Source organism: Alternaria ventricosa, assembly GCF_023758065.1.
Source record: "Alternaria ventricosa strain BMP 2768 chromosome Unknown scaffold_2, whole genome shotgun sequence".
NCBI classification, from domain to species: Eukaryota; Fungi; Ascomycota; class Dothideomycetes; order Pleosporales; family Pleosporaceae; genus Alternaria; species Alternaria ventricosa.
In genome coordinates, this window is record NW_026055682.1 from 601268 (window position 1) to 628861 (window position 27594).

At 51.5% G+C, this 27594-nt stretch overlaps 12 protein-coding genes across 12 annotated transcripts; 7 read left to right on the top strand and 5 right to left on the bottom strand.

Annotated features, from left to right (window-relative positions):
- Positions 1-1181: 1181 nt before the first annotated feature.
- J4E93_001208 (uncharacterized protein) lies at positions 1182-2234 on the top strand (the record flags this gene model as incomplete). The annotated part of the gene is made up of 2 exons (XM_049339160.1): positions 1182-1634; positions 1926-2234. 2 exons carry the CDS (start codon positions 1182-1184, stop codon positions 2232-2234), a joined length of 762 nt encoding a protein of 253 aa, XP_049203117.1.
- A 672-nt stretch (positions 2235-2906) lies between these two features.
- Positions 2907-3422, top strand: J4E93_001209 (uncharacterized protein; the record flags this gene model as incomplete). The annotated part of the gene is made up of 1 exon (XM_049339161.1): positions 2907-3422. One exon carries the CDS (start codon positions 2907-2909, stop codon positions 3420-3422), a length of 516 nt encoding a protein of 171 aa, XP_049203118.1.
- A 1777-nt stretch (positions 3423-5199) lies between these two features.
- J4E93_001210 (uncharacterized protein) lies at positions 5200-6560 on the bottom strand (the record flags this gene model as incomplete). Its single annotated transcript, XM_049339162.1, has 2 exons — positions 5200-5858; positions 5912-6560. The coding sequence occupies 2 exons, from the start codon at positions 6558-6560 to the stop codon at positions 5200-5202; spliced, it is 1308 nt and encodes a 435-aa protein (XP_049203119.1).
- A 616-nt stretch (positions 6561-7176) lies between these two features.
- Positions 7177-8025, top strand: J4E93_001211 (uncharacterized protein; the record flags this gene model as incomplete). The annotated part of the gene is made up of 1 exon (XM_049339163.1): positions 7177-8025. One exon carries the CDS (start codon positions 7177-7179, stop codon positions 8023-8025), a length of 849 nt encoding a protein of 282 aa, XP_049203120.1.
- A 2405-nt stretch (positions 8026-10430) lies between these two features.
- J4E93_001212 (uncharacterized protein) lies at positions 10431-11140 on the top strand (the record flags this gene model as incomplete). Its single annotated transcript, XM_049339164.1, has 2 exons — positions 10431-10665; positions 10713-11140. 2 exons carry the CDS (start codon positions 10431-10433, stop codon positions 11138-11140), a joined length of 663 nt encoding a protein of 220 aa, XP_049203121.1.
- Positions 11141-12055: 915 nt separating this feature from the next.
- Positions 12056-13468, bottom strand: J4E93_001213 (uncharacterized protein; the record flags this gene model as incomplete). The annotated part of the gene is made up of 1 exon (XM_049339165.1): positions 12056-13468. One exon carries the CDS (start codon positions 13466-13468, stop codon positions 12056-12058), a length of 1413 nt encoding a protein of 470 aa, XP_049203122.1.
- A 733-nt stretch (positions 13469-14201) lies between these two features.
- J4E93_001214 (uncharacterized protein) lies at positions 14202-15536 on the bottom strand (the record flags this gene model as incomplete). The annotated part of the gene is made up of 1 exon (XM_049339166.1): positions 14202-15536. The coding sequence occupies one exon, from the start codon at positions 15534-15536 to the stop codon at positions 14202-14204; it is 1335 nt and encodes a 444-aa protein (XP_049203123.1).
- A 1580-nt stretch (positions 15537-17116) lies between these two features.
- J4E93_001215 (uncharacterized protein) lies at positions 17117-18154 on the top strand (the record flags this gene model as incomplete). Its single annotated transcript, XM_049339167.1, has 2 exons — positions 17117-17136; positions 17185-18154. The coding sequence occupies 2 exons, from the start codon at positions 17117-17119 to the stop codon at positions 18152-18154; spliced, it is 990 nt and encodes a 329-aa protein (XP_049203124.1).
- Positions 18155-18306: 152 nt separating this feature from the next.
- Positions 18307-19191, bottom strand: J4E93_001216 (uncharacterized protein; the record flags this gene model as incomplete). The annotated part of the gene is made up of 2 exons (XM_049339168.1): positions 18307-18975; positions 19048-19191. 2 exons carry the CDS (start codon positions 19189-19191, stop codon positions 18307-18309), a joined length of 813 nt encoding a protein of 270 aa, XP_049203125.1.
- An 898-nt stretch (positions 19192-20089) lies between these two features.
- On the top strand, positions 20090-21188 carry J4E93_001217 (uncharacterized protein; the record flags this gene model as incomplete). The annotated part of the gene is made up of 2 exons (XM_049339169.1): positions 20090-20621; positions 20677-21188. The coding sequence occupies 2 exons, from the start codon at positions 20090-20092 to the stop codon at positions 21186-21188; spliced, it is 1044 nt and encodes a 347-aa protein (XP_049203126.1).
- Positions 21189-23841: 2653 nt separating this feature from the next.
- On the top strand, positions 23842-24427 carry J4E93_001218 (uncharacterized protein; the record flags this gene model as incomplete). Its single annotated transcript, XM_049339170.1, has 2 exons — positions 23842-24337; positions 24393-24427. The coding sequence occupies 2 exons, from the start codon at positions 23842-23844 to the stop codon at positions 24425-24427; spliced, it is 531 nt and encodes a 176-aa protein (XP_049203127.1).
- A 250-nt stretch (positions 24428-24677) lies between these two features.
- J4E93_001219 (uncharacterized protein) lies at positions 24678-26911 on the bottom strand (the record flags this gene model as incomplete). The annotated part of the gene is made up of 5 exons (XM_049339171.1): positions 24678-25144; positions 25193-25669; positions 25718-25788; positions 25966-26330; positions 26387-26911. The coding sequence occupies 5 exons, from the start codon at positions 26909-26911 to the stop codon at positions 24678-24680; spliced, it is 1905 nt and encodes a 634-aa protein (XP_049203128.1).
- Positions 26912-27594: the final 683 nt, after the last annotated feature.

Here is a 27594-nt window from a genome sequence, read left to right on the forward strand (position 1 = left end):
CTCTACAACAAGTTGCCTAAAGCTTGCTCTTTCTATAGTCTATAGAGATTACGTGCAAGGCTACCTATTAGATAAAGCTATATCTTACTAAACTTTATCTTTAGCTACTTAGCTTTAAACTTATTTTTAAAAAGACTTAATTACTAGTATTTTATAAACTTTAAATATACTACTATAGCTAAGCTACTACTACTATACTTTTTTTTATAAGCTTTTACTTTTTATTATAAAAATTTTACTTTAAAAAAACTATAGTCTTTATATTATAAGCTTACTTAATACTTTTATTATATAGCTTTTACTAATAAAATAAAAAAAAATTTATACTTTATACTAAAATTATATAAATTTTACTAGTATTAATAATCTATAGTAGTATTTTTTAGCTTATAAGTTTAAGAGTATATAGTATTTTATTATTTACGCTTATACTTATAACTAAATCTAGAGAGCTACTATTTAAAAAAAATAATAGAGGTAAAGTAAAGTAGATAAGAGTTACTAGCTTAAACTTAAAAGATTAGTATTACTTAATTATAGGCATCTTATTCTACTAAGTATTAGTCTAGACTATTTAAGTAATAAGCTTTATATTCTAGAAAAGTCTATATTCTAGAAATTTAAGCTAAAGGCTCTGCAACTCTTTGCTACAAGTCGCAAATACAATTGCGCAATTCATAACCGAACGGACCTGTCGCAGTCGCATGTCAACGCCTCACGGATAGACACAGCTTATAAGCCTCCTAGTCAGTCTTCCGGGTACTGCGCAGCGAGCCTTGGGCGGCTGACTCGCAATCTCTGAGCCGTAATCATGTGGGGCTGTGGGCTGTGACAGGCGGCTACGTCGAACGCTACTGTTGCTACGCTCGAAATGTCCACCCACTACCCTTGCTTTGGGCCTTTAACTTTCTGATTGGAGACCGCAGATTGCAAGTAAGTCGGCTAGCTATTGCTAATTGCTTTTGCTGCGCAAAATGCCACCCAAATAGGACTTATCCCGAGGTTCGATACAGCCTTGTCAGACAAAAGATGCGGCTGTGGCGTTGCTATGTAACATTTTTACGCTGCACGTACATAAATGCCGCCTAGTCTGTTACGCGAGCTTACAAGCTAGTTTTCATAATGTACCCTCTGCAGTTGCAAACTGTTGACTGTCGCCCTGTTGTTTTTGCTCCTGTGCTATGGCGACCACACAGCAGAGCAAGTACCAGTACAGCACTTCTGAAATTGAACTCAGTTTCGCCAACAGTGAGGAACGAATACGTCGTGAGTCGCGGATCAGTACCGATGCACCTCAGCTGGAACTCCTTCACCACAACGAGCGAGATGCCGCCAACTCAGACGATCGTCTCCGCAGCTCACGCGAGAGATTACCCAGTACTGCTTTGAACCATGAGCTACCGAACGCCCCTCTGCTTGAGAAGCAACCTGACCTCTCTCTCGGCTGGCCGACATCACCTCGACCCGTCAAGAACTCCCTCGGTACCACTGCCTGGAAGGTTCTTACTGATCTGCTTCTACTGGCTCTCTCGGTCGCATTCCTGTCTTTTGCTTTATTCGTCATCTGGTACAACGGCAAACCTACTAGCCGCCACCAAGACGCAGCCGAGAGGATCAAACAAGCTTCAATATGGGTTCGTAGGAGTTCGGTAGTACTAGAATGCTCATTCGCTTATTCGTCCTAGGGCCCGACGATCTATCCTATACTCTTTGCCTCTGTAGTTGGGAGAGCGACGTTTGCAATCTTGCTTTGGAGGCTTGGGAAAGGCGAACGAATCGGCACTTTGGATACACTTGCTAGTAGCTCTTCGCTCACCAGCACCGTGATTTCTCAATTGCACCTTGGAGCAATCAGCTATGTAGGCCTCGGTCTTATAGCTATATGGATACTATCTCCTTTGGGCGGTCAAGCGTCTTTTCGACAGATAAGCTACGGACCAACGGACATTCCTGAACACACGGAGTTCTTCTATGTGGTGCCTAGCCAGTGGCTACTGCCTGATGACGAGTATTTTAAGCCGACCTTCTTGGATTTCCCTTACCTCACTGCCCTCACGAGTCAGTCTACTGCACAAGGCTCTCCACGCGATACCTGGGGTCACGTCAAAGTACCTCGGATCGAGCACTACGAAGGCAAATCACCTTCCGGAGACGGAGGCTGGTACAGCACAGTGAACGGCACTCTAGAATCTTACTCTTCGTTCATTGGTGTTCCAATAAGTGGCATGGACTGACCGGAGTTCATTGACTACTCCACCACGATTCAGGCGAAATACTTTCATCTGACATGTGGTTACGTTGGTGATCCAGACTTTGGTTCTTCAGACGTGGGTGATCCAGAAGTTGATGACCGACCATATCCATATGATTGGGAATCCCAGTTCACCTTCAACACCACAAGGTGGCTAGGGTACGTGTACTGGAACATAAATGTCACAAGACGCGCGGAGGTCCCACCTGGTGAAGTCGAGCCTTTCACGTTCGTCATTACTTCAGATACGATTCGCATCTGGAATTGTACGATTGCAACGACGTATGTGGAGGCCGAGATTACATGCTCTACATACGATGCCTGTGCTGCGGTTCGCATTCGACGCTCTCGCCTCGCACACCCACCGGCAACACACACCCAACTGGGTCCCCTGATAGGATTTCAGAACACACCCTGGGAATCCGCACTATTCAATACGTTCAATCAAACTTATGAAACCGGCGCGGACAAATCCCGTAGAGATGACGAGAGTGCGGGTTCTGACAGTACTGAGAAATCTCGCATGGAATCATTCTCCCAAAACTATCTCGTGAACCCCAGGGGCCTCGTCGGGGCGGGTTCGGATCATGATTGGGTTACTGAGGCGGATCAGGTCATACATCTCAATCAGGTACTCAATGCATATTGGGCGACGATGAACAGCAAAAACTCGCTCATGCGTAACTTCGACGCATCCACCAATCGATCGGACGCAAATGTCTCTTGGTACTATCAAGATCAAGGCAACTTCCAGAACTTGGATATGGAGACCTGGAAGGATAGGGTCGATCTAGCGAGAGCATGGCCAAGTACAGGAACAAGAAGAAGTAACGTGGAAATTTTCCACGCCCACTTCGGCTGGGTCATTGCGCTTATCGTCTCGTCGACCGTGCTCATCGTAGCGAGTCTGGTGCCGTTCTACCTCCGCACCTTTCTCCCGCACGGCCCAGACGTGCTCATGAACTTCTCTAGTCTGGCTGCGAGAGATAATCCTTATGTAACTTTACCGGGGACGGGGACATATCTCGACGCAGCTGATCGATCGCGGTTACTAAAGGATGTGCGTATACAATTTGGGGATGTCGAAGAGGGCGGTGAGATCGGGAGGTTGGCTATTGGACGGTTGGATGGGGACGTTGCGCCGCTGAGGAAGGGGAGGAAGTACGCGTAAAAGTTCCAGGAAGTACGTGGGAGATGAGGGTAATCGGATGTTATGATACTACGTGTTGGGCACATGCTCTCAGATCATGATGGTGACGATGTGTCTCATTGCCGGTGCATCGCTTGAATTCAACAGGGTAACTCGTTGATAGCGCAGTGGTGGAAATCTATGGGGATGTAGCGCGAGGACTACGAACAAAGTTGCATGGCGCTTTAGTATCGGTGTGAGCACATGTCACCCCCACAAATTAGCATCATGTATGAGACAGCAAGGATCCGCGCTTATGAAAAAGCGTTAGACAGCGGTTTCCGCAAGCTAGGGTAGCCCACTTTGTCAAGACAGAATTGTCCCATGATGGTAGGATTAAAGTTCTCTATGCAGTACATCGTAGCGGCCGTCATCAAATTGACAAATTCGGGAAGAGAGTAATGACATGGATGGACATTACACGCAGATGTATTACTGAAGACAAATGCACTATCATAAGCGAACGGTGAACGGGAAAGCCTGAACAATCCTCTGGCAGGCTAATCCAACGCCTGGTAGTCTCTCCATCGATGCTTCATAAAGTTATACCCATCATCCCAGCTACAAGATTGGTTTTGCTATTTGATAATGTTACACATGGCTAATCATGCGGGTCTTCTACAAGGGAAGTGTTTAAGAAAGCTCCGTGCCGCATACAGGGCTTTCCTTCCGTGCGTCAGCTTATCCGGGCGGAGATTTTAGTTCTTGCCCAGACCGTCTCGGACGCCAGGATTCGACTGTTCTCGAGAGGCCCGTATGCCAGTGAATGTACATATCTGCTTGCCCGTCTCGTGGGATATATCCATGACAAGCTCGCAGCTGCTACACGCAGCAGCACCCTCCTGTTTCTCGCATGCGTGTTTAAATATTCTGCACCTGTCACAAGCACGCCCGACTTTCACAGGTTTTCGACGGGCCGTTTTCGTCGTACGATCACTAGCAGTAGGCTTCAGTTTGGTCTTCAACCCGTCAAAGGCAAGCCGTACTGCTGCTTGAAGTACTCCCCGGCGTCCTTGAAGGGGCGGATTCAGTTCAGCCAGCGCCCAGCCAATAGCGTTCCACGCTTTCTCATTTTCCTGATCATCACCCTTGTACTGATCTCTTGGAACCAGAGCCCGAGGATAGATGCAGTTGTCTATCTTGAATCCATGAGGTAAACTCTCGATGTCAACTTTCTCGATGTCGTGTCGAATGGTATAATCTGTTTTGACCCCATCGTGAGAGTACTCGAATGCAATCCGATCAACACCATCTACGCCTTGTCGCACAATTCCAAGCTGGGCTTCCAAGTGTTCGAATGGTAATGCTTTACGATCCTTCCCAGGAGGTCGGGAAGAAACACCTGGGTTCATCGGTATAGAGAAGCCATTCACAACAATCGATGAGACGTCATTCAGGCTGCTTCGACGGCTACCGTCGTGACTTGAGCCATCTACTGATTCAGCGTCCGAGTCGACACCAGAAGGTAGTATAGCAAGGGCTATCTCTTCCATATGACGCGCGACATGGAGCGATAAAACATCGCGGTCTCTGGAAGTAAACTCAACACACAAGGGGCATGTAACGTCTGAGACTCGAACGTCCATGCCATGCTGATCTTGTAGATGGCTCATTAGCCCATCGCCGTTTTCGAAAAAGACGCGAGTGGTGTGGCATTCGGGGAAGAAGCAAGCGTAGGCTAGAATGTCTTCGAAGACATGCTTCCTGAGGTAATGTGATTAGCTTTGGTGTGATTCAGGAAGCATAGAGATATATCAACTCACTTCCATGGTCTGGTTCGTTGGAACTGTACCTGCTTCTCGCAGATCTCGCATGTGAAAGGTTCGCCAGACCGCGCTTGGGCGGGCAATGGTGGTACACGCTTGTGACTTGCCTCAGCTCTGCTCGACATCACCGAAGGTTCGTAGACAGCTTCTGCTTTTACTCCCGCATCTGATTGTGCGGGTACCGATGTACCCAGACCAGAGTCGTGGAAGATGGTTTTCGCTTTTTCGAGAGTGGTCTCTTGAAGCTCCTGCTTCATTGCTTCTCGTTGCAGACGAAGGATGTGATTATATCGATCCCAGTTCAACTTCCCAAGTTGGGCCACCATTTCTGGTGGAGCGAGAGGGAACTTTTCCGCAACGCTGCTAGCGTAGGCCTGTTCCGGTAGGGTTTCTCCGATGTCTTTGATAGTACGAGGCTGCTCTTCGTCGAAGTTTTCTTCAGCCGGTGATTCCAGGCTGGGTGCCAACATGACCAGTGTATCAATCTTCGTACTGAGGGTCTGACACATCGTCTCCGCGTCTTGCTCGGGCTGATAAGCGAAATCATGTTGTCGACCAATCATGTCTGTGACTTGTTCCAGAACAGTCGCAAAATCGGTCGACTGTAAAATCTCTTTTCGATGATGCTCACTGACGACAAGGTGTATCAAAGCTGACCCGTGTTAGTGTTAAGGCGAACCAGTGGTATGAGTGAAGTTCACTTACAATTGCTCACAAATCGAGAGATGGATACGAGCACGGCCAGGCAAGTGTCGCGCAACTGGGGGGAGCCTTGGAGCACATTGTCGAGCTCGCCTCGCGGCAGTCCAAGGTCGGTACCCCAGAATAACAAAGTTGCACAGGTAGACTCTAGAGAAATGTAATGCCCAGCATCACTAGATTGGCTCCTTAACTCCTTCATGATGAGTCCCAGCGTCTCTGTGAGAGATCTGAATAGTGACCCAAGAATTCCTAGCTCCTGGAGTTCGACATGTTGCACAGTGTGCAGGGCGAGCGGCTGTGAATCCTCGTCCTCCTCTTTCTTCACAGAAGAGTGAGCTGATATAGCTTTGCTACTCCCAGTCGTTTCCTTCACGTCTTCGAATTGGGGTTGAGAGTCGATATAAGGCGTGAGCTTCTGATCCAAAGTCTGATATACGAGTGACCCGATGTCATCCACGAACAAGGGATATAGCAAGTCGACGACCTTTTCCGCGTTCGCCAATTCCAAGGCACGCTCGAACGGAATCCAGACGCCTTTGAAATGTGTTGGCCCGAGTTTAACCACGTGTTTAGTCTTCTCACTCTTCAGCAAAGCGCCTTTGCGTGCTGCTGTCATACCAGCCAATGTGAGTAGCTTTGTGCCGTTGATCATACGATTGTCGTCGCGACGAGCTACGGAGACACCCCTAGTCTCGACATGATAACAATGGCAGCCTTCATCTTTCCAAAAGGTGGAAGTAACTCTAGGCAAAGCCCCCGGAGTAGCGATTTTGCCTGCGCGACCGAAAGGGACCGGTAGGTCGTTCTCTGAACCAGAATTGGAGAAGGTATGGGCGCCCGGAGCCCTTGCCGGCGATTGTGTTGGAGGCGAATGGGTTGGCTCACTCGCTGGAGACGACGAGGTGTCTTGCGTGCGTTCCATTTCAGCCTGCCGGGGCTCCCTCACCAAGCCGCCTTCTTCGGCAGCCGATGCATTACGACGGTTTTTTGGTGGAAGCATGCGCGCCGACTACCAGCGGGCACGGTCAGTAGATGCTCAATGGCGGGAAGACAATGGATTAGGACATGCGCACCAGCTGAGAGAGATCATGTTGCTTTTGCCAGGATGCCGACACGGCTGAGCAGCCACACGTGAACGGGCTGCGCATTGGAGGGGTATGCGCCTATCGCATTGGGGGCCAAACTGCGCCTCGCTCAATCAACCTTGGAAGAGTGCGCATCCCGAGACTCATCAACTCCCATGTCTTTTGAGACTCATCTTTCACACCATGTCCGGCATCGAAATCGCAGGTCTAGTTTTCGGTGTTGTGCCCATTGTTGTCGAGATCCTGAAGTCATACGGCACGGCCAAGCGCACATTGGCGACCTTCTCACGACACGCGGAAGTTGCATACGACATCCAGCTGAGATTTGAAGTAGCAGCAGCGAACTTTAGCAACGAATGCCGCCATCTGCTGCAGGCTGCCATCGCCCATCCGAGCGATGTCTCTGAGATGATGGAGGATCCGACCCACAGGAGCTGGCAGGAACAAAGAAAGGAGATCGAACAGCGGCTGCGAGATTTGATGCAGCACGATTACGAGCTATGCGAGAGCATCGCGACGCGACAACGCGATATCCTCCGCGAGACACGAAACAGCCTGTCCAAGCTCGAGAATGGCCTGGGTAACGCAAAACAGTCCCAACACGAGTTCGCACGGAAGCTTTGGAACGCGTTCAATACAGCTCGCAAGGAGAACGAGTACCTCCGACAGCTCGATTCGTTGGATAGATGGAATAAGTCGCTGGGCAAGTTGTGTAAGCAGAGGCGCAAGATGCAGAAGCGTCGCAATGTTCCTTCGGCTTGCATCATCCGCAAAGCCGTGCCAAGGAGCTACCAGCAGATCCGCGTCGCCTCACAACAGTTAGGAGAGTCCATTCACGACTCGTGGTCTTGCACGAACACCTCTCACAGTGGACACCAGGCGAAGTTATCGCTCGACGCCAAAGGCGAGTACAATAACGTGCAACTCGACGTTGTCATCGCTTGCCAGCCAAAGCCAAATACGGCAATCCAAAAGTATGTCAGAGCGGATATTCTTCGCAGCCCGAAAGGAGGTAGAAGCGCTGTTGACTAACGACGAAGTGTAGTCCATCCAGCAACGTCCCAATATGGCTGCAAATTCGGTCCATTACATCCCTCGCGATGTGTGCGGCTCCAACGTTACCTCCACAGGCACTAGCGAACGCGTCTCGTTGTGGGATCAACGACGCGTCGGAAGCTACTACCCCAGCGCCGCCCATCAAAGCCAAGTCGAAGAAAAGAGTCCGAATCAATGATCCCAAAGACAACATTAAATGTGTTCGAACACCACCAACAAGCCATACGGTAGCAACACAAGCACAATCTTTCGTCATGCTAGATCTAAAGACAACAAAAAGCGTGTGCTGTCATGTAACGAGAGTGCGCTCGTCTCCATCGGCATGTCAAGACAGCTGCGTGGGCTTTCTTGAAGTCGCGAAGAGTGAGCCAACAACCCGTTTCATGTTCTACGATGCCAGTAAACTCGCAACCAACGATGTGCCTTCTCGCAGCCGGCGACAAGGAGCGCTACCGATCAAGAACCTCGTGCAACGCTTCCAGATCCTGCAAAAGATCACACTCGCGCAAAAGTTGGCTGAGGCTGTTCTTCAATATCATTCAACTTCTTGGTTGCCGCAAGCATGGACTCTTCAAGATGTAGCATACTTCACGGATCAATCTCAACCCGACGCGAACAATGTGTCCAATGCACTGGACAGCTTGCATCTGAGCAACCGCTTCCCAGATCCGACCTCGCCGGACAGTGCATCACAACAAACCTCTCTTGAACTGAAACATAATTTCGGCATCCGCAACCTGACACTAGCTAAACTCGGCGTCGCGCTACTAGAGATATGTGCTCAGACGGATAGCACGACGCCGCAACTGGAGGGGTCGCCTCAAACCCGTGAGATCATCGCCGCGAGAAAATTGCTGGATGAACAACATCATTCGATCACTACTTTAGGCTCGCGGTACCTGCAAGTCGTGCGCAAATGTCTATACTGCGACTTCTCCTGTGACGATGACCTCCATGGCGAAGCGCTCCAAAGTGCGGTGTACACCGAGGTCGTGTGTACGTTACAGGACATGAGAACTCAATGGAAGAAAGTGTTTGGTCTTTGAAGGTTCTGCGATGAATGTTGGATGGTATGGGTTCCGTGAAGAGCAATTCTGGGAAGCTGAAGAGCGCGAATTGAAAGCCTTCATAGTTGTTTTCTCGACTTGCAAGTGTCAGCGTTAAGCCGAATGTGAGATACTAGGTAGTCCTAGAAGCTCTGGAGGTCACATGCACGAGACGGAACATCAGCCGGTAAAGTACAATCTATCTCACAAAGTTTGGTGAACAGCGAACTTGTCCCACGTTCACACATACCTGATCAAGGTTGATAGACGTCGCTGCTATAATGAGCAGCGGAAGCCAGGGTCCGCCCAGCAGAGGGAAAGGCTCCCAGCGCCGTGCCCAGACGCTAGGTTTCGAAAAGTGTACCGAGTCCGGGCGTGGAAGCGGCCCAAGCTCCCCGTAGAGCAAGCTAACAGAGGGGCAGAGACGTCACGGCGACCTACAACGTTGAAAAAGCAACACACCAAACATGGCAATCTGTGATCGCGCAACGCTGCCCTTCCGTAGCCGACGCCGATCTCCAATCTTCATTCATTTCGCCATCGTTGATTGGCTTTGATTGCCGCGTTGGCAACGACGTCGCCGCTCTGGCTGGTACGGGCTCGGCGCCGGCCCATGTCAACGTGGTGATGAACCCGTCTTCAACGCTATGCACGTCGATTCTCCACGTCGCACTCTTGCTCCACCTGGGGATGGGTTCAGCCCTGACCTAGTGAAGCTTACATTCTTAGAATTCATGGCAAAACTCGCAGAAACCACCATGGACACACACCACGCGCCTCGTAGACATATATGGTCTTTGGTGTCGGCACCTAGCCCGAAATTCTGGCCAAATCTGCATCTCTTGCAATCCTTGAGATCTAACACACTCCTTTGATACATTCTACAGTCTCTCCACCACTGCCTTGGTAGTCTGTCAACTCAATTTCCCGCTCACTATCGTTAACATTTATACCCACACGGTCGCCAGTACCATCACATTCTTTCCCTACGCGAACTTTGCCGAATACAATACGCCAACACTTCTACATCCATCAAGTAAACCTCCTTTGTCTTTGTCCGTCAACATGGCTTTCCTTGACCAGACGAGTCACTCCATGGCCATTCAGTTCGGATCACCGGCCTCTGTGGTACCGTCTCCTGGCACTACAGCCGAGTACAGCCCGACCATTGGCATGTACTCTAGCACGGGTGAGAGTTTGAACCAGGCCAGGCCGGCCACACCATCGCACTTGGGCTCACCGCACGATTTTCCTCAACGCGGCTACCTGGAGCACGTGGTAGCATACGACAATACGCCCTACTGGTATGGATCGATCCAGCATACGAACTCCATCATGGCCCCTCTTTGTTCCCCTCCCCTCGCCCAGCAGAACCGGGCCATACTCGCTCTCTTGGAAAGAGGTACAGCCCCATTGCTCATCTCCCAATGTGTCGAGACCTTCAAGCACATGGTGTTCTCCAACAACCTCAATGGGCTCGCATACGCGGCGTGGTCTGGTAACCTTCAATACCTCGCTATCGTTGCGACGATTCCTACGGAGGAGCTCCCTGGAAGGGTCCTACAAGTCGGTTAGTAGATGCGGCTTATACTACGATACAACACTAATCATTTTCAGTGCACCTTTCAGCCCACCTGTTCGTCGAGCCGCCTCCGAACGGCGTATACGAACCCGTCGATGACTCGCGCCCGAGCACTAAGCGCGGACACTCCGATGAGATCAGCCCTCAGGCTCAAGCCTCCAAGAAACCTCGTGCTTCACGCAAAGGCAAAGAGCCAGCACAACCAGCCATTGTACGAAGGGGCTGCCCAGGCAACGGATGGAAGTGCAAGCCTCATGAGGGAAGCACCAGGAAATACTGGGAGTCGAAGACCGGGTTCGAAAATCACTTCACGGCCAGCCACATGGAGGAATGTGCCGATGGCTTTCGCTGGAAATGCCCAATCCACGTCCGCGGCTGTGCTCGTTCGTTCGCGGGCAATGGGTCTGATCTCCTCGATCACCTTTGGAATCACCACTGGCAGCCAGTAGAGCCTTCCCAGTAGGAGGGGGCAAACTTCATTACGTTCTTATACATACCTAGGGTACCTTGGGTAAAACCCACTTTTCCAACCCAGCAAGGCTGTGACGCTCGCCACGATGCATTACATAGGCATGAATAATGACACTCTTCCTTCGTCGAGCTTTCTCTGCTACCCAAGAAGATCATCGTAGCTCGTGAAAACGGCGGTCCGGCGGCCCCTGCAGCAGCAGCTGTACCGTGTTGACGTACTCAACTCTTAGTCTTCGTGACTTGGTAACGTGTGTGCTCATTGCTGTATCCAGATGCGGCCATCACAGGTAATCGACAGCAGAGAGGCATTGGCGCGTCGCGATTTGTTTGGGTTACTGGCGAGCAGACATGATGACATAGCATCGAGGACCACTCTTGCGTCGCATGCACCAACGAAGTCGCGATGCCACAACATAACCTTGGAAATGCTTAAGCTGAAGCATTAAGCACTCTGACGGGTGCGCGTCTCTGCGCAGTACTCGTCGCGTCGTGGCATCGCATGCGGCGTGGAGGTCGATCGCTCATGCTAATAGGGGCGTCGACGTGCTAGTCACTAACAACGTGGTTTCTATCTCGGTCGTCCCCGTGAAGGCGCGACAAAAGTCGCGACATATGCACAGCTGAAGTGCATCGTTCAGTTCCCGAGCGTTTCCGAGCGGAACGATGACGTCTGCATCTAGGCCACTCTGGGTAACGCGCATTCCAAGGTTTGACCCCCTCCGCCTACACGTGACGTTGCTATACGCAGGGAAACTACAGATGAAAGTAAAATTAGCTAGGTATGCGCCAGGCATTTTCTCTAATAGCAATGTGCGAGCTGCGAATCGCTCACGATACGCTCGATGAAGTAGTCTTTCTCTTTGAGAATCTCCCATATATTCTCATGTTACTCGTGCGGCCTCTTGTACTAGTCCATGACCATTTCCGTTTCCATCTGATCATCCCCCTCCTCTACGCCCGCATCTGCTCCCTCCCCTTCAGGCTGCTCAACCCCCTCTTCCGCAGCCCCATCTTCGTCTCCATTCGCCTTCTCATCCGCTCTCTCCTGCATAATCCGCTCTTGTTCCTCCCCCGATACCCTTACACTGATATCAGGAACAAGCACTTCTCCTTCCTTCCTGCGCCTGAAGATACACACCTTCTTTCCCTCCTCGTCTTCTAGCTCCGGCATCTCTGCGACCTTTTCCTTCTTCCTTCGTTGCTTCTTGAGCTTTCCCGCTTTGCCTTCTGGTTCTTCGACTTTCTCATCCCGGAAACGTGCGTCGAGCTCATCCATGAACTTCGGGAATGCCACTACATTGTGTTTTGCTTGTTCTTCGTTGTACGTGCCATATCCCTCCTTATAGTCGTGCGTCCAGGTGTCGTGGTGAAACCCAGTATTCCAGCGGTCGGGCGGGAAGTAGACGTGGAATTCTTTGTACCACAGAACCTCCGCCGTCTTGCCCTTCGTCTTCTTCTCTTCCGTGGTAGCGGTGTTGCTATCTATGGTCTTCGGTCGTTTTTTCTGGATCGTCGCACCGCAGTCGTTGAAACGCAGCGTGTAGCCGTGCTTGAAACGGTAGTACTCGACATGGGGAGGTGCGTCGCCGTCCTGTTCTTTCAGGTAGAGGGCAAGGTCGTCGGATTTCTTCTTTTCGCGGATGACTTGTAGGGTGCTTTGCGGGCCGAATGTCAGCTTTGCGTTAGATGAATTGTGCTCGTAGACGTATAGGAATGGTGCGTCGCTGGTGTCTCCAGGGTCAGCACCGGATGGATCAGCAGGACCAGATAAGTCGACCAATGCGCGTCGCTTATCCTGGTCATCACCTCCCTGATTCTCTGAAGCAGACTGCACCATCAAACAGAGCTTCTTCCTGAGTACATCCTCCTCTCCTGATTCAGGGACAGAAGGTGGGATCGGCTTCGCAAGCTCCTCCTCGGACTCGTCCACTGCACGTAGCTCCCTCATATAACTTGGAATGTGTTGGTCAACACTGTCGGTGGGATGTATGTAAATTGTGGTCTGTTGGCCCCCAGGTGGGCTATGATACACCGCAACCGTCTGCTCTAGCTGTGCGGGTATAGCAAGAACGTTACGGGGGCCTTCGGTGGTCAAAAGAGCCAGGTCTTTCGGCATGCGAGCAGTGTCTGGCGTCTGGTCCCATGTAGAGTCCCATACCGGGTATATGTGGTTGTCATTCTTACCGTATCTGACTACCGACGTTTGACCGTTGTCGTTCTTGGGATCAATAGCAATGTACAGTCCTGGGACCTTGTGTACAAAGTACTTCTCGATGTCGGCCTCTTCACCCTGGTTACTTGCGTTGTCAGTGCCCGCCATGTCCGGAGGTTGAAAGTGGAAAGTGGTCGTATTGTGAACGCCAATAAGCCTGTGCGGAGAAGGTCTCTATATCTCGTCAGTACAGTAAGAAGCTTGCTCGAATCCCTCGTGATGTTTGAGCATGATCACACCTCATGATCCTAGATTGTTAGTAGCAATTGACGACTCTTTGACGAAACGCGAAAAACTTCTTCTCGCTGCGAATGTCGATTATTGTCGTATTAAGTATGATCGTTGAGTAGTTACACACTGGTCCGTCCCTTCATTTCAATAGCTTGGAGCTATCATTCCTGTCTTGGCATTTCGCGAACAGCGATGGGCCTCGAAAGCACCATAAGCACGGATTGAGGTCGAAGATGTGCCAAAGTCGCCCAATCATTCGATCTGAGGTGCGACGAGATCGCACTGTGTATGTCGGTTCTCGTAAGACGTGGCTGACGTTGCGTACAAAGACCGACCTTCGAAATCCTCATACGCCCACTCGCTCGTGGCGCCGCAGGGCCTCTGCACAGAATTCCTTCCATTACTCTGCGTCGCATTGCGGCATGTCTCTGCCAACACACCCATGACCCCTCCAACCCATGGCGTATATGCCGACAACCTGCACAATATATACAATAGCGTGCCATCTCAAAAACGCCTTTGGGGTATCAAACGCCGTACAATGCCGTAAAATCGTGCAGGAAAGATATATCATATCGTCGTTTCGTCCATCCCATCTCAGCAACCGCGCTCAAGGATTCGAATGAACGAAACGTGCGCCCTGACAAGGCGAGCGAGCCTGCTTGAAAGCTTTTATCCTGCCTAGCATCCACCCAGACACCCACGAGCGCTCACCCTCGCGGCTCTGGTGGTGGCCTAATCGAATGGAGTATCCGAGGCGGCATTCGATGCCGTCGTGTTCGAACTGGAGACAGCGGCCGTCTTTCGCGCAAGCCCGTTGGCATTTGTCGAAGGACTTGGAGGCTGTCTTGCCTTTCCGGTATGTGACGTCTTCGGACATGTTGGACCAGTCTTCGGCCCTCTCCTGCAGGTGTGGCTCGATCATTGTGAAGAGCTCTTCGAACATGAGCGGTCGTTCGGGATGCGATCGCGCTTGTTCCCATTGGGAGAGTCGTGTGAAGTCGTCTTCGCCGAGGTGGTGCATCGTCATGATGGCTTCGCACCACTGCTCGTTGTCGAAGCGCATGCTGAAGGGCTTCTCGCCGTTGAACATGGGCCAGTATCCGCGGAGGGGGACTCCGCTCTTCTTCAGCACCTGCGCTAGCATCTCGTCTCCGCAGCATTGCTTCTTGACGTCGACGCCGAAGAAATGTGTTCCAGGGAAGTGCTTGTTCTCGCCGAACATCCTGCCCAGTGCCATGATCTTGTCCAGCGCCGCGCGCGATAGCACAAAGCCCGTCCCGCCGTGTGCGAAGGTGGTCTTCTTCTTCGGCCAGACGGGAGAGCCAAAGTAGTAGGCTGTCTTCGGGTTGAAGTTGGAGAGAAAGCGGTAGAGATTGTCGTAGTTGACGTATGTATCCAGTTCCAGGAAGACATACCACTCCGACTCGGGCCGCATGTATGACGTCCACTCCATCATGGGCAGGAACTTGTACTTGTCCAGCCGCCACCCCTCCTCCGTCTTGTCCTGGGTGCTATTTGTCGCCTGTATGCGGTCGTATACGTCAAAGTCGGGGTTGTTGAACTTGTACTCCGGGCGCAGGTGGGCGAGGGCGTCGGCAATCTCGAAGCCGTTGAGCGAGTCCTTGCGGTCCGAGAAGATGAGCAGGTCCTGCTTGCACCTTCCCAATCGGTTGAGATATAGCGGCAGCTGGGTCGCAACTTCCCCGGCGCCAATCTTGAGCACAATGGTGACGCGCTCCATGACGCCGGCGGTGAAGGGCGAGCACTCCTCACCAAAGTGCACCGGAGAGACGGGCGCGGGCCCAGCGGGAGGGGGCCGCTCCTGCAGTATGTCGTAGCCGCGCTCGCCCCGCCATAGCCGGAAGACGAGCGACGTGAAGAGGAAGGTCACGAGGGTTATGGCGACGCACAAGAGGCGCAACGGCGTCAATCGCACCCTCATGGTGGTGGTGGTGCGAGACTGAGTCCGTCATGTTTGCATGAGCGGGCCTGGCGCGCGGAAATTGGCGCTAGTCCCAGCTCCAATCCGGCTAGCCGGCCGTTCTATGCGCGCCTCCGCGGGCGGCCTCGAACGTCTCTCCATCCGACATCACAACATCACCATCACGAGTATCATGGTAACACCGACTCTGGCTACAGCCCACGAAGATACATTCTACCGTAGTCATCAGTACCTCACCACGCCTACTAAATAGCCATCTTGACCTGCCAATCTTCACCCCCGCCAGACACCCGGAACTCAAGCGAGCTAATCCTCTCTCCACCAATTCCACCCCTGAGACGCAGACGCGTCAAGATCCCTCCAAAGTAGTCCACCCGGTCCCGATTGCAGCACCTTATGCGGCGCGCAGCCTCTGGCTTCATGACTAATGTCAACACCCAATCCATCGCGTGCCTACGCACACCAGACGGAGTATGACACGACACTGGCTGTGCGTGTAGGGTAAGAGCATCCATATCTTTAAGCCACAAATAGTGTTCCAAGAGCGATGGAACATAATCAATCGCCTCAAAAAGACTGATCGGTCTGTTCTCAATAAAGACCTCGGCCTTAGGGTGACTACGCAGGTACTCGCCTAGCCATTTGAGGTCGATACTGGTGTTTGGTCCCCAGCCGTGATCGCGACTGAGTCCGACGAGTAGCTTACAGGCGGGAAGTGGAGCAAAGGCCGACGTATCACTATAGAATGTCCGGAGGAAGCGTTCTACTAGCACAAAGTGGATACGAGTCCTGACTGAGCCAAAGTACAAAGGCATGTACTCCGACCGAGTGGTTCGGCATACATTGCCCAAACCGACCGCTGTCGACAGTCCGACGCCTGAGAGGCAGTAACCATATATACGGTTACGTAGTTCTGGAACAATGATTAGCAAAGTGCCGGCAAGCTCATCGTCATCACCTACCACCGGGAAGATCTAGGAAGCCTTTGGGTTTCGAGATGCCTGAGGTCTTCGTGTGTGAGGAGTGCGCGTTCATTGATTCAAGAGACATCTCCATGCCGTCAGGTACGATGCTATTCTTATTCTAGGATTTGCAAGCGTGCGTGGTCGATTTGGAATGAAGAGTTAAGAGATATGCGGTTGAAGGTACGAAAGCACGTTTCCAGGTTGTCGCCCTTGGAGGGTGTCATTATATCAGCGATTTGCACAATATGCAGCTTTCAACAATGCCTTTCACCCGGCCTTTCGTCCCTTGAGTGTCGAGTGAATGGGAAGTGTCGGCTTCACACTTCCAGTACCGTTTCACAGCCTGGATTGCACTGTACAAGAACTTCTTCGAGAGTCTGTGTACTTGCAACCCTCTTATACTTTCACTGATCCAATGGCATTACAGGCCTAATTGGCCGCGGATACGGCGAGTCTTGCCTACCTTGTCGTCACTCCAAAGTTGGCAAGGGGCGCAGTCCTCTGCGCATCGCCACGCCGCCTACAAATCGCGGCGCCAATTCTACCTTTACCTACACATACAACTTCTCAACTCGTCGCGTACAACCGCTGGACCTACCGAACGCCTCGAAAACAATGGCACCCTCCTTCACAGAGTGAGTATATCACTTCAGCATTCTTGACATCTTGCTAACACATTCCAGGATGTTATCTTCTACGCAGTTCACGTTCCTACTAGGAGACACCCGCGAGCCTGTCACCGTCCATGCCGGCGTCATGTCACAGGTATCTGAGCCCTTGGACCGCCTTATCAACGGATCCATGAAGGAAGCGCAGGAGAAGTGCGCCGCTCTGCCCCATGTCGATCGCGAGGTCTTTCTGGGTCTCGTCGAATACGCATACCGCGGTGACTACAACGTCCTTCCCTGCGAAATTGACCCCCATGTCGAAGTCGACTCCCATATCGAAGTCGACATGGAGGCTAGATCGTGCGAGATCTTAGACAAGTATTTTCCTACAATAAGCGAAGAAGACTATGCCAAAGCAACCACTCCTGAAAAGATGTGGCATAAGTCCTGGCATTACCCAACGCCCTACGAGCGCTTTGTCGTCAAGGAGCAATGTCCATGCTATTACGGAGAAGATTGGGACGACGTCGCCTCGCACATGAAAGAGCAACATGTGGGCCGTATAAACTACAAGCACAAGGACTTCTTCCTCTTCCACGCCAAGATGTACTGCCTCGCTGACTACTACCTCATCCCCGCATTGAAGGAACTCGCCATATCCAAGCTCCACGTCGCACTACAACTATGCATGGAAGAAAAGTTCGTAACAACCCCGCAGCGGGTCGAAGATATCGTCGCCCTGGCTTCTTTTGTCTACAACAGCGACAACACTCAAGACCACGATACCCCTTCGCAGCGTGATTCCCTACGAGAGGAGGTACTGAATTACATCATGGCTCAGATCCAACACCTGGAGCTGCAACCAGCGTTCCAGAGGGCGCTAGGTGGCGCGGGCCAATTGGCGCTTGATGTGATTTCTTCTCTGAGGAAGGGGCTGAGCGAAGGGGCGCAGAGGATTAAGGCTGCTATTGCGTATCGAGATAGGATGGAGGAACAACGTCTAGGACGAGGAGGCTACTACGCCTTAGCAGCGAATGGTCGGTAGATAGTAAGGTTATGGAGTAGGTCAAATGACTGTTTCTTCTTCATTCGTCTTGTAGCTGCTTGGCTATCTCCAAGGTTTGCACAGTGACATATGTTAGTCATACGATATCCTTCCTGCGGCTTCGTCTGTCGTCTTATCATGCAGGAGTCGGCTCATATCGCACCATCAGCGTCCGCTCCCTTCGTCGCAACCTCCCCCTTCTCCCCCTTCTCCCCCTCCTTCCCCCTCGGCCGCCTGATCATATTATACTCCCCGCACTCCACAAACCCGAGATGCATATAAACCGCCCTCGCACTCGGCCTACTCTCCAGATACATCAATTCTCCCCTCTCATCCGCCTGCATCAACGCCCACTCCATCAACCTCTTCCCCACACCCCGTCCTTGCCATTCCGGCCACGTAAGCAGCGGCGCAAGATACCAATGCCTCTCCCCGCCCGTTGCTTCCCGTCTCATTTCGTCGTCTTTGCCGAAGCGCTCGCTCCAATTCTCGTTGCTGACGTGACTCCACATTTCGTCCATTTCTTCGTCAGTCCAGCATTGCTTCTCTTTCCAACCGTAATGCGTGGCGGCGCTGCGGCGGAAGAGATTGTGCACGGAGGGGTTGGAGGGAAGGGTCCAGCCTGCTATTCCTACGGTTTCGCCGGTGGGGGTGTAGACGGCTTTCATGAAGCAATGGTGGGGATCGGTGATGGCGGGGGTTAGTCGTTGGGCCATGCGTTGGATCCGAATTTGGAGACTGTTTGAGCCGGCTGGTCGGATTTCTGGGGGTTCCTTTTTGGCCCACCAGTCATCTGGGAAGCAGAGGTAGAGGCCTTCGGCCTGGGTGGGGTTGTTAGTTTGATGAGATTTATGAGTAAGGAAGATTGGGTGAAGGGTGATGGGGGAACTCACGATCTTCTCAGCATCATCAGGCGTGCATTTCTCGATACGCAACTCCGATTCCGACAGCCGCCTTGAGGGCTCTACAGGCATTGTCTGGAAGCCATCTGAGTTATCCGTCGGCACTTTGATGAACTCTGCTTTTTGGTCCGTCATGCTTGCGAGTGTTGTGGTTAAAGTCCTTAACGTCGAGACATGCGCAAGATGAGGGGGTGTGACAACAGTGGCACTGAACTACCCAGGCAGGCGCCCTCCAACACACTTATGTAGATACCAGAACAGTAGACCTGCGTGAAGGTAGTAGCATTACGCCCTTTCCTAGCGCTTACTCGCGCGAAATTATCCGACGGAATGCTCAAATGTTTGCAATCAATCGACTCATCCTTGCTCATGCGCATCGGAGTAGACACCGACCGAGAGCACTTGAGGAGAGCGCGAACGCGGTGTCACGCGTTACCCGAAATGTACTAGTTGCGGACGCCATTGCTCCGCTCGGAAACGGAATGGAACGCTGCGCCTTCGCTGCAACCACATCGCGACTTTGACACCACCATCACACCTTACGCTGTAGCCACAGTTCACAGCATTATGAATCTCGCTCGATCGATTTCGTGAGCTTCGCGACAATTGAACGCGACATTGCATTAGTAGGCACGAGGGAGTACGCAATAATGGCACGAACGTCGACCCGCTCGAAGAACCTCTCTAGACTTTCACCTCGATCGCTTGCAAGCCATGGGGGGCACTAAAAACAACAGTTTTACCGCATTCGATGACTATACTACCTTCAAAGATGCCAGAGCCTGTTGTCCGTATTGCAGCTGCGGCGGTGTTGTCCCTCCTCCTGTCCCGTCACACTGGCGGGGAAGATGATCACTAATGTCATCGAGTGTTTGTCGTCCGTCATCAGGCTCTTTGCTGATAGACAGCAAGCATCTTCAAGCGTCAGAAGTGACCTTAGCAAGCTTGTCAGCGTGATGGCAGTACATAACGCTCGTCTTCTCAAGAGGCCGATGCTGTTCCTAGCACTTCGATCAGTCTCACCAACGTCGATATGGACACCAAACACCCAACTGAGCACACCGAAGAGAACCCCGAACTGACCGAACAACAATCAGACGTGATCGCCTCCGAAGACTTCTTTCAGCATGGTATCTCAGGACTCTACATCACTGCCCCGCCTGAAAACCCCTCTGGCCAGACCACTGTAGTTAAGCACGACAAGCACACCGAAGACACGTATCTCGTATGGGACTCTTCGTGGACTTCAACACAACATGTCCTCGGCGATACAAAGAAGCCCGCATTCTCAAGCAGCGTTCTCTCCAGCGGCGCCATCATAGCGAACGATGAACTAGACCAGACGATAACTATCATCCGTAGTGTACCCGAAGATTCCGTCCACGAGTATGATAAGCTCATTCAGGAGTACGCGAGGATTAATGACCCAGCGAAGGTGTCTCCCGATGTGTTCCAAAATCCCATCCCACCACGCCCAGTGGACAAGAAAAGTGAAGAGGAAGAAGACGGCGACGCAGCGATTGCCTCTGCACCCGCTATCACTGCGCCTGTAGATATGGACAACTGTGAGTAGACTGGAGTACATACATAACATCACAGTCAGGTACTAACCATCCTCAGCGCTATTCCTTCACGTACACGAGCATCATACGAGCCACGCAACCCTTACCCTCGACGAGAAAACCATGTTACTATACCTCAACCCCACACAAGGCACCTCACACCGGAAGACCATCCATTTCAGAGGCAGGGGCGGTGAAGACCCACTCATCATCGAATGCTACCCTTTCAAAGAAGGTCGCACCCTCCGCTTTAACGACTGCGATCTCTTCACCACAACCGGCCGGGGAGATGATAAAATACGGCATAATTACAAGGAATACCATGTTCATCTTCCGCAGGACGTATGGCATGCAGGCTTCTCTCATGAAGTCATGACTGGTCGTGAAAGAAGGGCGTATGGTCCGCATAACCCACAGCAGGCGGAGTACAACGCTGGTGTCTTTCCTCGGTTTATGGATGCATTGGAAAGACTTGTGGGGGCGGATAACATGAAGAGGTGCAAGAAGGATGGCGATGATTTAGTAGATGGAGACGCGGAGGATGATGACAGCGATGGAGACATTGAATAGGTTGGACAAGGGGGAGTAGGTTTGAACACGCGGCCTTTGTAGTTGTTTGCGCAGGTATGGTTATTGCAATCATGTCCAAGCTGGAAAACGGGTTTGAGCAATCTGCACGCCGTATTCACGACACATAAGGCTCGCCTTGTCGCCTAGTGCATCTTGGTCAGTTCATCCCCATCAGACTTCAACCTATCAGCATGGAGAACCCCGAACGTGACAACATCGACCACGAGAACACTGGCTATGAAATCGCCGTACATGGGACCGCCGAACATGAGGCTACCAAGTCTGAGAACACTGAACATGAGACCACCGAACACGAAAATGCCGAGCACGTCCACACAGAAGACCCAGAGGCAGGCGATGACTGTAAGCACTCTATACCACCTTAGCAAGCTGTCGAGACAAAGCTAACAATCTACCAGCGTTGCACCTCTATGTCTACGAGCACAATACCGGCCGGGTCACTCTAAATCTCGAATTACAAGACCCAAACGCACCAAAGATGCAGCTAGGCAAGAAAAGGTCCGTTGATCTTCTTGCGAGGAAACACGGCGCTAAAGCTTTCCACATCGAATACTACCGCTTCAAATACGGATACACCCTACGCGTCAACAACTGCGGCTATACTACACGGTTCAAGGGGCCCCCCATAGAGGGAAAGTTATATGACGGCAACAGCACCACGAGTAGCTTTGCCACAAAGCCTTGGAAAGAATTTTACATGCACTTACCTGACGATCGTTGGCATGCTCAACTGAAGCATGGGAGGCCTGGGAGGTACAGCAGTATGGCGCAGGGGACGCATTATGAAGACTATGCGACACATAATGTGGTGGTGTTTCCGAAGTTTATGGATGCGCTGGAGGATGTCATCGGGGAGGGCCGAATACGGATGTGCAAGCAGAAGGACGGCGAGCTTGTTGACATAGATGCAGAAGATGAGGCGGAAGGCGAGGAAGGTGGGGGGAGCAGTGAGGATGATGATGGTGAGGAAGCTGAGATGGAGGAAAGTGATGGAAATAGTGGGTAGAGTGCAGCAGACGATGAGTGAGCTGGCGACATAAAATGGAGAAGCGAGTCGCACTGATGAAGACAATGATGTCTGACAAGATTCATGTAATATTGCAGTACTCCCTTGGGGCCGACCCTGCTGTCACGGCCAGGTCTTCATCACCCAAGACGGTGCGAACGATGTGCGTGCCACCCCCGAAAACCAAACTTCATTGTAATCACGACAGATTGATGTTTTGTAAAACGAATTACAGTAGTAGAGTATAGTGATGGAATGCAGACTCGTGATACCTAGGTAAGAATGAAAGGGCTGGCGAGCAGTTTACGAAGGAAGTCGCCATGCTATCTATCTCACGCCTCGGCGACGGTGTTGGCACAACTTCGCCCCCGCCACTCGTGGCTCCAAATCTCAAATGACAGTAGTCGACATCTGTGACATGCGGTGAGTGCTTGCTGCGAGGTCAAGCGCGACTGGCGCTAAGGTCATTCTGGACCATACATGTATGCTATAGTCAAACTTTTCGCGAGAACTCGGCTATTACAAGGCCGGACGTCCTGCTGTCACATCTGCATCCATCGCACAGCTATACCCAGAAATGTCCACCAACGACGACATTGAACAAGTTGAACACGTAACAAGGGCCCGACTAGCCTTCACACAATTGGAAAAGGCATTTCGCGCCTTCCAAGACAAGTATACTGGAGGAAAGCGCTGGTACTACAAGGTCAAAAGAGCACCCGGGGTATACATGAGAGCGGTCCACATCGATGACCCAACCCGTTTTACAATCTTGCGCGAAAATGTACAACCGTCTACCACGAATCGTGTGCCCTCAGACTGCATCAATACCCTCGTTCTCTGGGACTCCACATGGCAGGATGATGACATATTCGTAGAGCCTAGGATAGAGTTGCCTTGGGGTACCGGCATCATCCTCCATGGGATCACGATTGTGGAAGCAGAGGTTACAGATGAGCTAACGGTCTTGATTCAACCGATGGAGGGCCGTGTCACGCGATTGCACGTTTCGCCCATGACGGATTACCATCGCAATATCATGGGAGGCGTGGAATCGGCCAATGAAACGCTCCACGACTTGAAGCCTGGTCGTTGGCTGCCCAAGAGTTTCCTTAGGAATACGGATTGAGTTATGATGAGGGTGCCAATAATCTATGGTAGACAACAGGGGTTACCGGTAGCTATCTGTGACGGAGAAAATGCACTTCAGGAATGATGGCGCATGATGGCGGTCGTGGTTGTGAATGGATTGTGAAGTTTTGAGTGCCCACCTTGTTGTACTTTGCTCTTGTTATATAGCTACTGTGTCAGAGCGAATGTGAGTAGTTCGTTATACGTACCGAATGAAAAGTGGTTAGTTTGCGCGAAACCAAGGGCGAGACTTGCGCCATGATGTGTTTTACATGCCTAATACAGCGTAACACGGGACGGCTGGTGACGGAAACGTATGGAGCGCATCGGATGCTGATGTCGCGACGTTTGGAGATCGCTTGCCATGATTAGAGGGATTGATTGTCGTAGTCAGCTTGATCTGACGCATGCATGCTACTATCAAACTCGCTGTCAGCTGTAAGCTATATTGCGCCAGACCGTCAGCGTCACTGTTCACCGAGAAACCCGTACAGTATGGAACGCTACGAAAACCCTATGGCGGTCATACGAAAAGCCCTCGAAGAGATCAAGGAAGAACAAAGCAAGTCCTCAGAATTTTACCTCCCTACTCCAGTCCCAGGACTATATGTTGCAAGATGGGAATATGATATCCTAGCGCATATGACCTTCGTGCAGAAGCAAGGCGCAGATACATATGTTACCTGGGATACCCAATTGCCCCCGCCCGGCCCGCCGGATTACCCTCAGAGAGACATGGCTGCCGTATCGGGACTCCGTATTCACGGCATTTTAGTCGTTGAAGCCGAACTCGAAGCTGGTCTGACGATCCTGATTCAGCCGAAGAAAGGGCTTGTGAGACGTCTAGAAATACATCCCTTGGAGGAAGACGACAAGAAGATTCTGAAGTATGTTCGGGACAACGGACACAAGCGGCCCATTTGGGGGCCTAACTTGGGCAGACTTCGTATCCCAGACGCGTTGCTTAGACCAAAAGACGGAGACAATCATAGTAAGTTGCAGCTCATGCACTGTTTCCAAAGATCTCACTAACAAGTAATCAATAGGTGACGTAAAAGTAAAGAAAGAGGAGGGGGACTGATGGTAGTAGTGTGCGTTATGAAGACTCTGGACTGTACCTGGGAGACGAATGTATGTAGGCTTTTGCATCTGCAAGATAGACGTATTCCAGACCACGCAAAGCCGAGAACGCAATGTGTGCTGTCGTATGCATGATGGCTCTAATGGCTAGCCGAGATGCGACACGTTGAAACAAATCAGAAGAGGTGGACGCGCGCGGTGTTACAGCTGGTTATACGATAGCTTGTGCACTCGACCAGATTGCATTTGACCTACCGGAAGTAAGTCGGCGCCGTAGCCTTAGCAGCCATCCAAGCCTCATCCAACGCCTTCACCACATCTTCAGGTAGCGGGCCCTTTTCCAAATCCGCAAGATTGCCCTCCAACTGCTTCAAGCTGCTAACACCAATGATCACACCGTCGTTGCCTCCCTTGACTCGGGTCTTCAGTTCGGAGTGGTGGATACACCATCGCAGCGCAATTTCGAGCAGGGTTAGGTCGTGCTTCTGCGCAGCATCTTCAGCAATCTTCAGAGCCTGGAAAGTGGCGTCTTTGAAATAGCGGTCACGGTACATGCTTCCAACGCGGTCTGCTTTCGTGCCAAAACGGCCTTCGTCGGGCTTGATGTCTTTGGATTTGATCTTGCCGGAGAAGAGACCGCCGGCTAGAGGGTTGTAGATGACGATATCGATGCCGTATTTGCGGCACGCTGGTATGAGCTCGGGTTCGATGGCGCGAGCTTGCAACTATTAGACAATGCCCTGCGCATGAGAAGGTAGATACTCACTGATCGCGTTGTACATGGCCTGGTAGATGGTCGGCTTTACCCAGCCCCGCTCCTTGCAGATGTTGTACACCTCCGCAACCTCCCACGCAGCGAAGTTCGAAAGACCCAAGTTGACGAACTTGCCCTGCTTGTGCAGCTCATTCACAGCACCGAGTGTCTCCTCAAATGGCACGGAATGGTCCGGCGCGTGCAGATAGAAGATGTCCACACAGTCTGCGCCCAATTCTTTGAGACTAGTCTCGAAATGCTCCTTCAGCCTGTCGGGCTTGTGAACGCCAGCCTCATAAGGATACACCTTGGTGGCGAGAGTAAAGCCGCGGTCCTTCCACCCCGCCTGGCGCGTCCATGCCTCTTGCATGCCGCCAACGTACATGCGCGCCGTGTCGATCTCATCGTAGCCCTGGGACTGGAAGTAGTCGAGATGCTTAGTAAATTCATCGAATTCTGTGATGCGCGCGCCGCTGGTCTCGTCGGGACCTGGGATGCATTAGTCATGGTGTTGGGGTGTTGATCGGCGAAGCGTACCGAATGTCATCAATCCGAGGATGACTCGGTCTTTGGGGTTCTGCGCGATGAGAGGCATCTTGGCTTTCTGTCTGAGGTGTGCAGTAGTATGGAGTAAGGATTATTGATGGAGAGCTTCACGCCTGCCGTCGTTGTCGCGAGATGACGACAGCGGGGTGCCCCACCCGGAGATAAAGACGCGGAGATATGAGAAGAGCCGAACGAAACTTCCCCATTGATGGATGTCGATACACTATCGATATGTATACTTAATTTCCCTCTTCCTTCCGACTTCGTCAGATCCAGACTCCGTGTCGCTGTCGTGCCTTCCATGTTTGATCCACGTCCATGCCTTGGCGAAGATCGTCTTCTCGGATGACATCCAATGCCAAACCAAAAGTACCGCTGCAGTAGTCGGCAAACAGATTGCCCAGTAGATCCCAAAGCTTCGTTGCATAACCCTCGGTCCGTTCCAATCCAGTACAGGCATAGCAAATAGGGTAGCGAAGAACGTTGGAGGCAGAAAGATCATAGTCGTAACCGCGATGGTTTTCATCGAGTAACTGTCCTTTCGTGCTGCTATTGCGACATCCTGACTACTTTTCGCATCCTCGCGTGTGAGCAAGTTGAAGATCTAGTGCTTATGATCAGCTGGTGGTACAACGCCCTGGGTCTTTTGTATCCACGTACTACAGCCTGTTGTGTCCGGCCACGCTCTTGAAGATAGCCTGCCTGCAACTCCCCCGATTTCGTCTGGCCTTCCAGAAGCAATGCGGCAGCAAGGATGTCATCCAAGGGGGCTGAAGTGCTTGTAGTGTCCGAGAATTGCGCAGCTACTAGTTGGTGGGCTGATGACTGTTGGGCTGATGCCAGATCGTTGAGAATGTCCCTCGCAATGCAAGCGTGCCGAAAGACATTTGCGAGTACTGTCAGTACGGAGCCTAGTTCTTTGGATTCAGTGACTAAATCATCGGTACTTGGAAGAGAGTCGCGGTCCCTCTCATGCCATGCGCCGTGTCCAGTCGCAAGCTCAATAGCTCGTATACGGCCCCAATTTTCGAAAGCAGTGCTCTCAATCCAACGGACCATCTGTACAGCGCATACGAAAGAGCAGAAGCGCAGATCGTTCACAAGATCCTTGTGGTGCTCGATAGCCTGTATAAAGCCCCTCAAGATCTGCTGAGGATACTGGTTTTGCTCTCGCAGTATGAGCATCGCTTTGGTGATGGTCTCATAGGGGTCGCAAGTCCACAACATCGTATACGACACGGTGTGTAGGTAGTAGGTATAGTGTGCGCTACCTTGCTTCCGTTGCGAAAAGAATCCGTATGTTTCTGATAGTATCATGTTGAGCCAGTACGGATCAAATCCGAAAGCGTCAAAGATGTAAAGGAACGTTTGCTGGTTGCTGGAAAATACTCCGTTATGATCACGCTCCAAGCTTATTAGCCTCATCGTTGCTGTCGGTTTCTCGTTGCCGTTGTTGGAAATGGGTGCATTGATCTGGTCGCAGATTCTCGAAGTCTGGGAGCAATGAATTTCTGTCAGTTGGACAACTGTCTCTCCTTTCGTCCATTTGGCCACAGTCAAAAGCGAGATCTCGTTGTCGGTTGCTTCGAGGTCTTCTTCAAATCTCTGCTCTGCCAGAAATCGCTCCCGCGCTTCCGTTCGTAAGCCGTTCATTTAGGTGTTTCCTTCGTTCTTGGCTGGAAAGGCAGATAGATTATAGTAGGGTAGATTGATTGAGAAACAGAAGATTGAGAGTTATGTAGGCGGCCTGATAGGGCAGCTGAATCGCGATAACATTGCGGCTGAGTTGTTGCACTGCTTCAGCTTCAGCCTTCGTCTCAACAATTCTTCCTTTTTACCTCTATACGGCGATCTGGCCTTTCGTCGTC